We start from the raw sequence: 12,191 nt of genomic DNA on the forward strand, positions 1-12,191 counted from the left end.
GTTCATCCCAGAATGTGTACTGACTGGCACGTGCTTCTGTGCTGCCCTATGTGCTGGCCCTTTTTGTTCCTCTTCTGCAGTGCATCCTCTTGCACCTCCCCACTCGCCCATTTCCCACACCTTTGATCCTTCCCCTAATCCTTTCTACTTAGAACTTTTGCACACTCCTGCAGGACCCTCTCAGACATTCCTAATTTTCATTTTCATCTTGTCACTCACAAAGCTCAGGCTCACCCATGTCAAAGATACAGCTATAGCTTCTTGATGGCCCATCAGTTAGGGGCTGAAGAGTTCTTGTCCCTTTGTCTCCCTTTTTACTTAAAGATTTGTGCCATTGTGTTTTTTACCACTTTCCCTGTCACTTGTAATTCCCTTTGAATTGATAATGGACTTGATCTACAGCCTTCATGAGCCAGTAGCCCTCACAGCCAGCACACCTTACAGTGTTTTACAGGTTCCTCAAGGTGCTGAAAGGTGTCTGTTCACAGAGAAAACAGAGTGCCTTGAGTCAAAACTTTGGGGAGTAACCCCACAGTGAGTTCAGGCTTTGAAGTGCCTCTGTGCAGCACCTTCAGAAGGTCATGGCATTCAATTTTCATCGAATGAAATTTTACAAGGAGGATGTTACATGAAGAAAAATGGAAAGAGATCATCAAATAACAGTTGCAAATGGAGCATATGTGCAAATATGAATTCCAGCCAATTTAAAATTCCTTCCTGAATGTAATCAAGTTGCGTTCTCTCTTTTACAAAATGTTTATTATTCTTTGCTGCCTCAAATCTGTGTATTTCCTGCAAGATCCTGAGTCCTCCCTCACAAGCCTTAGGGCCCATCCCAGCATGAGGACAGACCTGAATTGTACCTCCAGATGGGATGCAGACCATGGCTTTCTTATTCCACCCAGGCAGGAATGGTTCATCTAATACACCTTCCAGTACCTCTCAGAGATGCTTTTCTCTAGGTGCCTCCTTCTCTTTCCCTTCTTTTTCCCTCTGTCCATCTCTCTTTCTGACACATGCTCTGTCCTTACCTCAACCCTGAGGTGGTGTAGAACCATCACATTTCAGATTCTCTATGAGATGCTGATACATTTCCACAAATGTATTTGGGAATTGCACTGGACATTGGAATGTTTATGGGAAGGAAAAGTTTAGGGGCTGATACTTTGCTTCTGAAGCCTCTGAACATGGGCCTTAAACAGCTGGTGGAGCTACACAGATTCTCCCTGTGACCATCTGGGTCTCAGAGCCTCTTTCCAGAGGTGTTGCTTCACCTCTCACTAACCTCGGACATTCAACTGCTTAGAACATAGCACATCTCTCTCTGAGTCGATCCATCCTGCATATGAGCCTGGCAACTTTTGAGGCTGCAGCGCATCCACTCCTAGTTCTTATCCTATCTCCTCATCCTGGTTGTAGTTTTTCCAGTGCTTATAGAGAGTAAAGGATTTTTTCTGCTTCTTATACTACCCTGACAACAAGGAGTCAGGGAGTGCATGAAGATCTGGGAAGAGACATTGTCAGAGCAGCTGACCAAAACCAACCACAGACTTTCCATGCCATCACAAGTCATGCTCAGCAACAAGAGCTGTGTGAAAGAAGAAAGACAGTGGGGATATTTGGACAGATGGTGTTTGTCTTCCCAAGAAACTGTTCTGTGTGGTGCTTTTCAGGAAGTAGCTGAATATCTGCCTACCAGAAGTAGTTCATTGTTTTGCTTTATTGCATGCTTTCCATTTAGCTTGCCTTATATACTGTCTCAGACCAAGAGTTCTTGTGCATTTACCATTCCTCATTCTCTCCTCCATCCCACCAAGCGACCTTGAGGCTGTGTGGTGCTGAACTGCCTACGGGGGTTTAATTAAAAAGTAGACCTTGACCTCAGCTCCAGAAAGCCCGAATCCTATCACACAATATCTTGGTCTCAAAACAGAGTCACTGTGGAACCACCTGAAAGTGTCAGTAACCTCGACATGCCCTGCTCATGAAGGTACGCAGCTGGAACACCTTACGCCGGAGGATACCGAGCACTGCGAGGGATATGTTCCATGTCAGCAATGTCAACTCGGGCGCGGCCGAGCACGAGACGAGGCGGTCCCAGCGGGAGGAGCGGCATCGCCCCCTGCGGGCCCGGACGGCACTGTGCCCCCGTTCTGCCCCCGCCCGCCGCGGTTCGTGCCCGGCCGCAGCTCCGTCTCCTCTTACCGTGCTACCAACGCACAGTAATACATCGCCGCGTCCCCGAGCCGGGGCCGGGCGAGCCACAGGGCGCTGGAGCGGCGGTCTGCCGACACCGACAGCCGCCCCGGCGGGTCCGGCACCTCCTTGGAGACTTTAACGGCGCTCACAATGAATACCAGGCCTCTGCCCGGGAACTGACGGTACCAGTAGATGACCTCGCTGGACTGTATGTTGGGGTGTGAGCAGGTGATGTTGATGCCGGTGCCCTCGCTGGCCTTTGCCGACGGCTCCTGGTGCACCTGGGCTCTGCTCACAGCCACTGTCGAGGAGAAAAGAAGCAGTAAAATCAGAAAATTCCATTGCTCTAACAGCAATTTCAGGCAAGAAGGGAAGAAGGGAGGGGAAAGCGGTCAGAAAGAAGCCGGACAGCCAGAGACGAACGCGGTCCCGGTCCCAGGGAGTCCCCGTCCCGGCCTTGCCGGCAGCAGCCCCACGCACCCAGGAGCACCGCGGCCAGCCCCGCGGCCCGGCAGTGCCGCATCCCGCCGCTCCGCCGCCCGCGCCGCGCTACCTCCGCCAGCCCCGGCTCTGCTCCACCCCGATACCGCCGCGGCTGCCTGCTCCGCCTCGGGGCTTCGCCCTTCACCGGCGTCATTCGGGGGCTGGTCCGAGCTGTTCGAGTCGATTCGCTGTGTTTCGGATGTTTAGGAATGGCATCTAATGGAATCTGCTCCAAAACACATCGCTGTGGAAGGAATGAATGTGTTACATCTTGTCTGTAGTTCCCTGAGTCCTGTTTCTTTCTCCTTCTAAAGATACATTTATTGTATCGTTGCTGTGAGAGCTATTCCTCATCTGTCCTGACCCCTGAGAGAGCTGAGGAAGATCTCTCCAGCTCCTCCCGAGTCAGTGGCAGCGAAGCCTTCCCTTGCTGACATCTCTACCCACACTGGTTTCCATCTGTCATGCATTTGGGTATACCAGATACTTATTTATCCTCGAGAGAGGAGCCCAGTGCTGCTGAAGACTCACAGATCAGCAGCTCAAGTTGATGCAGTAGGAGCATCTCCACTCTTGATAGCAATGGGCTAGGAAATGAGGCGTCATCGGAATTTGGCCCCAAAGGATGCAGGAGTGGAGATGGTGAGAGAAACAGCCCCTGGCTGTTACGAATTTTCCTAATCCTTGAATCTGTCTGCAGGATGTTGAGATGTGTTCTGCACCCAAGAGCAAGGGTCACAAGGGCAGGTCATCCACCCACAAGGCACCTCCATGCTCCAAGAAGTCGCCTGCTCAGCCCAGCAGTTGCACAGCATTCACATCTGAGGGGAATCACAGGCTGATATTGAATTCAGCCAGGACGCATTGCCTTCAGTCCCTTTCCACATCCACAGCTCCAAGCAGACAGGGTCACCCATGGACAATATCCAATCTGCCCATGGATGCTCTGTGGTGCTTAGCTTCTCAGACCCTGACTCTGCAAGGATAAAACATCAATGTCTGAGAATCATTTGTTCTTTGCAGATGTACAAGGATCATACATGAGGATCACAGAAACTACAATTACTGCTCAACTGAACGTTCATCATCCAACACTGCTACATTTGATTGCAGGAATTTCCTCAGGAAAAAAGAAAATCTGATTAAAAATGTATTTTGATGTGAATATCCCCCTGATGTCATCATGAACTGAGCACAGCAGGGGACACAGTCACAGAGATTTGTCAAATATACAAGAAAAGCCTGTGTCATCTCCTGTGCTCCTCCCAACTAGGGGATTTCCACATGGAGCACAGGGAAGGTAGTTCTTACTGAAGCTGTGTGTCAGCAGCACTGAGGTCTCCAGAAAGTGCCACTCCAGGAACGTACACCCTGTCTAGACTTTGGGCAAAAAGTCAAGAGGATAAAGAAGCATTCTGCACAGGACAAAGCTCAGGTGACTTTCTAATCAGTTCCTTAAAGCCCTCGGTGCACAGCAGAGCACACAAATCACAATAGAGTTCTCTGCACAGCCCGTGGAAAACATCATCCAGGAGCATAAAGGAAGAGAATTACCAGATCAGGGTCTCTTTCATCACATTTTGTTCCTCTGACAGACATCAGTCTGTCCTGTGGAGAGAGTTATCAATGGTCAGGCACAGAATTTTCAGAACTGGGAGTTTCTTACATGGAATGGTTGCAAACGACCTACAGAGATCTTCAAGTACAACTGCCTTGTACAGTCAGGTCACAGCTGAATTTGCTGGTTTTGAAGCTCACCCAGTCAGCAATAAGGTAAAAAGTCCCATATGTGACCAGTATGTACTTGTCTTGCTTTGCCCTTCCTGATAGTCACAGCCAGTCCCAGCAAAGAGTGTCACCAGTGATCTACCCCTGCCATCCAGAACTCACAGTCAGATGCCTCCACCTACCTCTGCTGCCAATGGAGAAGGGATTGTTTTGCTGCCCTTCTCCTCTGTTTTTCCTCTGAAGGCACAGACATCATCCCCTTCTGGAAGAGGACGTTGACCTGCAGATCTCTGTGTGCACACGTGAAGCAGTGGTGACAGAGGAGAGCTGAGGACCCCTTCCCCAGAGCTCCGCCTCGCACAGACACACCCCCTTCCACCCATCCAGGGGTTGTTGCACAGCCGAGGAAGCTCCCTGCACCACGGTGTCCTACAGCACACAGGTACAAGGCGCTGTCAGAGAGCTCGACTTCTGCCAGCCGCAGGATGCTGTATTTCCCGGTGGTGTTCAGCCTCGTGGTGAAACGGCCGTTCTGCTTGGGGCCTGCTGCTGCCTGATATGTGACCAGCTGGGGGGCTTGGCCTTTCTTCTGCTGGTACCAAAGCAAGGCATCAAAGCTGGAGATTTGGTATGTGCAGGTGGTCTGGAAGGTGTTTTTCTCTTCCACTGTGACATGTCCTTCTTGCTGAGTGATGATGGTCTGCCCCATGGCATCTGGAAGAAGAAAGCAAAAGTGAGCAGCTCTGCAGGGAAGGCTCCAGGCTGCCAACAAGGAGTGGATTCAGAACAGTGGGAGAAAAGGCTCTCTGTCCTTTGTCCTGCAGAAAGCTCTTGAGGCTTGGGCACAGCAAGGTGTTTCTGGAAGGAGCTCTGAGCTTGTAGGCCAGAGCTGATTCAGTGCTGTGCCCCTGCTGAGAGGAACAGGGAACATATTGTCATACCTCTGCAGGGTGAGGGACCCAAGAATCTCTTGGGAAAAGGTGCATCCTCCTTCCCCATCCCTGACACCTCAGAGAGCTTTAATGCCCTCAGTATAAACAAAAGTGAGCTGAAGGGTGACAAGTGTGATCTCCGGCCTTGCTGACAACCAAAACACTGGAGGCTATGGCAAGAATTCACCAGGCAGCATCCCCTTAATGCTGATGGCATGATATGTTTAATGTCACTGTTGTGGCTTTGAGAAGATCTGCCTTTTTCTGTGGGAAGGAGTAAAATATGGGACTGCAGAGATGGCTGTGATCTCTGGGAATGACAACAGGTGGGCCAGGAGAGAAAGTAGGGGAGGGAGAGAGAAGGGAATAGAAAAGCAGGAGATGGTTCTGAGGTCTCTGTTCTCCATCTTCCCTCATCATTTCCAACAGCAGCAATATCTTGAGAGATTTGGTGCAAAGCTGCAGCAGTCACTCAGTATTTACCCAAGGTTTCTTGTTACTCAGGAGCTGTTTGCCACAAAGACGTGGTGAGGATTTCCTGGGGAGAAGATGGATGCCTTGATTAAAAGCCAGCACTTACCCAGCAATTGTCCCAGGAAGGCAGTGAGGAAGAGAGAGCTGTGGTGCATGCTGAGACCGACCCTCCTGTTGGCTGAATGAGAAAGAGTGAGAAAACCACCTCTCAGCCCCAAGATGACAGAGCTGCCGGAAATGACTGTGCTGTCAGGGCAGTCTGAGGAGCAGGAAAGTCCTTGACTTGCTGTAAGTGCTCCTCAGCAACAATGGAAACATCAGGCTGTTATCAACAGTATTCTCATCCTCAGTTTCAATCACTGATCCATCCCAGCTAAGAATTTGGTAATTATGTCTTTCTCACTTGGGGCAGCTTCTGAAATTTTTCAGAAAGTCCTCCCTTACATACATGCATACACACACACACCCTCTTCTGCTACAAAAATCTCAGCATGTAAACAAAACACAGCAATTCTGACCATGTGTCTAAGGAAGGCACACACATGGATACACACACAGGACACAGCTGCCCACACAGACAGCCACAGGCAAGGCACTCACTGCCATTAGTAACACCTGCATGTAACACCACCATTTCTCTTAGAAGCCTTAAGCACAGAGCCAAGTCCATTTCCTCCTCTCTGGTTAATCAGGATTTCAGCTCCCCAGTTGAAGTACACACCTTCACCCTCTGGATTCACCAGCACTCCCACAGTCACAAATCCAATCTATGTTAGCACGGGTCCTCTGCACATCCAGTAACACTGCCTGGAGCCTGGTTCTCTTACCCAGTGCATGGGTCACCTCCTCTGTTTGAGCTAGGCCAGCCTGGTGATTGCTGGCCAGCAGATGCTTTCAGTCACCCACTCCTCTCACACACATCCCCATGTTCATGGTGATTGCTCAGATATTCCCAAAAGATCTCAGCCTTCCTAACCTTCATTCCCAGGCCCTGGATTTCCTTACCCACCTCTGTCCAAGACTTTAAAACACTTTCCTCCCAGTCACTGCCATGAAAATTGTGGAGATCCAGAGAGAAGTCCCATGCACATTTAAAAGTAATACTGCAGCCAAGAAGAATGTGGAGACCCAGACTGTGGTCCCATGCACATATGAAAGGAAGGCTGTTGCTAAGAATGATGTGGAGAGTCAGGCTGAGGTCCTGAAACAAAGTGCTAGTGTACAGGTCACTGGCTGAGTGCCAGAGCCTGGCCTTTGCAGTGCCAGGCAATGGAGGCAGCAGCTGTGTAAGATGTGACTCAGCTTTATGGTCGACCTGGAGAAGAAGGGGGAGAGGCTGAGGACCATAGAGAGATGTGAGAGGGAGATTGATTGGTGGTGCCAGTCCCTGTCAGCCCCAAGATCTTGGCGCACAGCATGTCATCCCCTAATGCCTTGCAAGCAGATGGTAGAGGGGAACTGGCAGGCAGATGGTATTCCTGCTGCAGTGAGCTCCCTGTCCTCTCTTCCCCCTATCAACAGTAGTAATGAATTGGGGGGTGTGGGGCAGTGGCAAAAACAATGTATCTCTCTCCCAGAAAGGCATCAAGGTGATGCCTCCACCCAGAAGGACAGAAGGGTGGTTGTCATAGGTGACTCCCTTCTGAGAGGAACGGAATGTCCTATATGTCAGCTTGATCCTACCAGTAGAGAAGTTCATAGGTTCATAGGTTCATAAGGTTGGAAAGGACCTACAAGATCATCTAGTCCAACCATCCTCCTATCACTATCCCTACCCAACTACTAAATCAAATCCTTTAGCACCTCATCTAAACGCTTCTTGAACAGCGCTAGGGATGGTGCCTCACCCACCTCCCTAGGCAGGCCATCCCAGTGCCTGACCACTCTTTCAGAAAAAAAAATGTTTCCTCAGGTCTAATCTAAATCTTCCCCGGCACAACTTGTGGCCATTCCCTCTCGTCCTGTCATTATTTATCAGGGAGAAGAGGCCCACCCCCTCCTCACCACAGCCCCCCCTTCAGGAAGTGGTAGAGTGCAATAAGGTCTCCTCTGAGCCTCCTTTTCTCCAGACTAAACAATCCCAGCTCCCTCAGCCGCTCCTCATAAGACTTGTGCTCCAGACCCCTCCCCAGTTTTGTTGCCCTTCTCTGAACACGCTCCAGGGCCTCAATGTCCTTCTTGTAGTGAGGGGCCCAAAACTGAACACAGTACTCGAGGTGCGGCCGTACCAGAGCTGAGTACAGGGGGATGATCACCTCCCTGCTCCTGCTGGCTACACTATTTCTAATACAGGTCAGGATGCTGTTGGCCTTCTTGGCCACCTGGGCACACTGCCGGCTCATGTTGAGCTGAGCATCAACCAACACCCCCAGGTCCTTTTCCTCTCTACATTCTTCAAGCCATTCTGCCCCAAGCCTATAGCATTGCATGGGGTTATTGTGGCCAAAGTGCAGGACCCAGCACTTGGTCTTATTGAACCTCATCCCATTGAGCTCAGCCCAGCTGTTCAGCCTATCCAAATCCCTCTGAAGGGCCTCCCTACCCTCAGGCAGTTTGACACATCCTCCCAACTTGGTGTCATCTGCAAACTTACTGAGGGTACACTCAATTCCCTCATCTAGGTCATCAATAAAGATATTAAACAAGATGGCCCCCAAAACTGACCCTTGGGGGACACCACTCGTAACAGGACGCCAGCTGGACTTAACTCCATTAACTACTACCCTCTGGGCACTGCCCTCCAGCCAGTTCTCCACCCAGAGAAGAGTGAACCTGTCCACACCACGGGCTGCCAGTTTCCTTAGGAGAATACTGTGGGAGACCGTGTCGAAGGCCTTGCTGAAGTCCAGGTAGACTACATCAACAGCCTTTCCCTCATCTACCTGTCTGGTCACCCAGTCATAGAAGTGTGCTGCCTCCCTGAGGCATGGGTCAGGCACATTTCTAGGAAACTTCCCGGACTGATCCGCCCTTCTGATTATTACCCCTTTTTTTATATTTCAGGCTGGCAGTGGCAAAGCTGCTGAGAAAATTCTGGGAACTATCAAGAAAGACTTCAGGGAACTGGGACAGGTAGTTGAAGGAACAGATGTGCAGGTGTTTTTTTCTTCTATACCTTCAGTGGTAGGGAAGGATACTGAGAGGATCCAAAAAACCCACCTCATACATAAATGGCTTAGAAGTTGCTGCAAACACAGGATTTTTTTATTTTATTTTTATTTTTTACCACAGGGCAATTTACTCAGCACCTGGCATGATGGCTGCAGATGGAAGTAGCATGTTTCCAAGGGTGTTATGGTTTTATGATTTTTGTTATATTATTGATATTCCACATCATAACATCATGTGGTGTATTGGCAGTTAAAAAATTATCCCGATTGATTGAATCTGTGGCAGCTATCAGAAGCAAACGCTGTCCTGCTTGAGCAAATGACAGCACTAACTTCACTAACCTCATGTCATGTGTGGCTCTGTGGAGTTACTTAATTGCAAATGGAGAAGGTATGAAGGAATGGCATAAAGAGCCCACCCCTGCACTGCGAGCACGGGTGAGAGAATTACAACACAGACCAACTACCAGTGAAGTTGTTCCTGTCACTACAGGTAACCAATAGGAGGGCCCTGCCCTCAGCCAGAGGAGGGAGAGGGATAATAGAATGTATAGGACTGTGTGGATTCGATGGCTTGGCAATTACCTCTGGCAATTTTAATTAAAAAGTAGTCCTTGACCTCAGCTCCAGAAAGCCCGAATCCTGTCACATAATCTCTTGGTCTCAAAACAGTCACTGTGGATGCCGAGCACTGCGAGTGATATGTTCCATGTCAGCAATGTCAGCTCGGGCGGGGCCGGGCACGAGACGAGGCGGTCCCGGCGGGAGGAGCGGCATCGCCCCCTGCGGGCCCGGACGGCACTGTGCCCCCGTTCTGCGCCCGCCCGCCCAGTTTCGTGCCCGGCCGCAGCCCCGGCTTCACTTCCCGTGGGTCCACGGCGCAGAAATACACAGCCGCGTCCCCGAGCCGGGGTCGGGCGAGCCACAGGGCGCTGGAGCGGCGGTCTGCCGACACCGACAGCCGCCCCGGCGGTTCCGGTACCTCCTTGGAGCCTTTAACGGTGCTCACGAGGAATACCAGGCCTCGGCCCGGGAATTGACGGTACCAGTAGATGTAATAGCCTGTCTGAATGTTGGGGTGTGAGCAGGTGATGTTGATGCCGGTGCCCTCGCTGGCCTTTGCCGACGGCTCCTGGTGCACCTGGGCTCTGCTCACAGCCACTGTCGAGGAGAAAAGAAGCAGGAAAATCAGAAAATCCCTTTGCTCCCACAGAAATGTTATGCAGAAGAGAGAGAAGAAAACTGTTCACAGAGGACCGCTATCTGAGAAGACAGAAAATCTTAGTGACTGGTTATTTGGGGAACAAAGAAAGACTCCAGATGTTTGGAAGGATTGTCCAAACCAGAATGAAAAAGGAAAGCAAAAGGCCGTGCAGCAAGCAGCAGTGAGAGAAGGGATTTTTAAAGGAACAGAGTAGCGCAGGGAGAAATGCCGAACGAGAGGCAACGGAGGACTGAGCTCACTGGAGGCAGCCGGGCTGAACGGAGCGGAAAGAGATGGGCACAGCGTCGGAAAGAAGCCGGAGCGACAGAGACGAGCGCGTTCCCGGCCCCGGCAGCCCCCGGCCCGGCCCCACCGACGGCAGCCCGGCGCACCCAGCAGCACCGCGACCAGCTCCGCGGCCCGGCATTGCCGCATCCCGCTGCTCCGCTGCCCCCGCCAGCCCCGGCTCTGCTCCGCCCCGATACTGCCGCCATCGCCAGCTCCGCCCCAGGGCTGCGTCCTTCTCCGTCATCGCTCGGGGCTCTTAACGGGCTACGTGCGCTGGGCGTCCGCGTGCGGGCAGCGCGGCTCTGGCTGATGTGAGCTGGGCTCTGCGCGTCCTGGGGCGCAGCCCGGGGCACGTCCGACTGCGGGGAGAGTTGGGAAACGGCTGCGAATGCTCCTTCGGCACAGGAGAAAGCAGTTGCCCTCTTGCAGCATCACCAGTGAGTGAGGCAGGCGTGAGGGCAGAGAGCTGGGAAGACACGGATCCGAGAGCACTGCGCTGCACAGCCCTGATCCCGCGGCCTGATCCCGGCAACAGGAATGGGTCGTGTGCTGCTGCCGGGAAACATAGTTCCTTGAGAGCTCCCCATGCCCCAGGCTCTGCAGGCTGCTGCTGCCCGTGAAGCTGGTGTCGCCACTCGAGGGACCCAAGAAAGGCTTGCAGTCGTACCGGGACAGGCATCTGGGAATGTGGAGTGCCAGGCTTTCAATGTGTGGGAAAGTGGATATGGTGCCTGGAGGCATAGTTGCAGAGTCCCTGATGGTCTCATCAGGAACCAAAGTTGAGTCCCCAGTAAGAGGGGAAGGAGAGAGCACAGAAAGATGGGACCAGATGGGTAGTGGGACACATCTGAGCCCTGATCCCAGGCTGTTCCTGGCACTGATACGGATATGGAAACCCGGCAATGGGAACTGGTCGTGTGCTGCTTATGAGGACACGGCACCCCGAGATATCCCCCGAGGCCCGGGTTCCTCAGGATGTTGCTGCCGTTGAGCTGGTATCGCTGCTGGAGGAGCTTGACTGGCAGGGGTGCCAGGACGGGCAGCTGGCTGTGTGCAGCATCAGGCTTTGACTTCTGCGTTTTGATCTCTGTTCCATTAGTGAGACAGGAACACTCTTTGTTGGAGCATACACATATGTTTATTGTCCTATTCATCCAGTCACAGTGCATTAATGGAAAATTAAACAGTACTGGTCCTGCACTGACCCCGAGAGACCCCTTTATAAATCTGTATACTCAGCTATACTCTGAATAGCTGGTCGTGGCAGTTAGAGACAGCAAATCATCTAGTTTTCCACCTACATTATCATATACATTTACCCATCCCATAACTCACCCATTTGGTTGTGAAGGGACTACACAACAGGCAGTGGAAATGGTCACACCAAAATCTAAGCATGTAACATTCACTGTCCTCCATTTTTTCACTGTCTCCACAGTCGTGTACAGGATGCACTGAGGTTGCTCACACATTATTTGTCCTCTGTACAGCCAGGCTGGCTGCTGCTAATCACTGTGTTGTCCTTTGTATATTTAGCAATATCTGAAGATTTTTTTTTTTTCAAAATACTTGCTTCAGGAATGAGTGAAGGGAATACAGTTGTCCTGTGATTCTCTGGATCCTCTTCCTTCCACCAGTATTTCAGCCATTTCCATTTTGCTTCTCATAATTTCAGCTGCTTCATGGACCAGTGGGCACACATTCTTCACAGCCAGAGGAGACTGCCTCTCTACCAGACCCAGTACAGACAAGTGCACACAAGTGAGGAAGATA

General features: G+C 51.4%; 1 protein-coding gene and 2 gene segments (V, D, J or C); all 3 read right to left on the reverse strand.

The window, feature by feature from the left end:
* LOC136055762 (T cell receptor alpha chain MC.7.G5-like) overlaps positions 1-12,191 on the reverse strand; it is a 178,767-nt gene that overhangs the window by 93,587 nt on the left and 72,989 nt on the right. The window lies entirely within an intron of this gene.
* LOC136055767 (T cell receptor alpha variable 4-like) lies at positions 2,202-2,722 on the reverse strand. The segment is given in 2 exon segments: positions 2,202-2,500; positions 2,680-2,722. Coding segments are annotated over 2 exon segments (342 nt in total).
* Positions 9,648-10,565, reverse strand: LOC136055782 (T cell receptor alpha variable 4-like). The segment is given in 2 exon segments: positions 9,648-10,087; positions 10,523-10,565. Coding segments are annotated over 2 exon segments (483 nt in total).

The sequence above is a fragment of the Cyrtonyx montezumae genome, unplaced genomic scaffold (genome assembly GCF_038088225.1).
Source record: "Cyrtonyx montezumae isolate F1298 unplaced genomic scaffold, pur_monq_1.0 scaffold_48, whole genome shotgun sequence".
In the NCBI taxonomy this organism is placed as follows: Eukaryota; Metazoa; Chordata; class Aves; order Galliformes; family Odontophoridae; genus Cyrtonyx; species Cyrtonyx montezumae.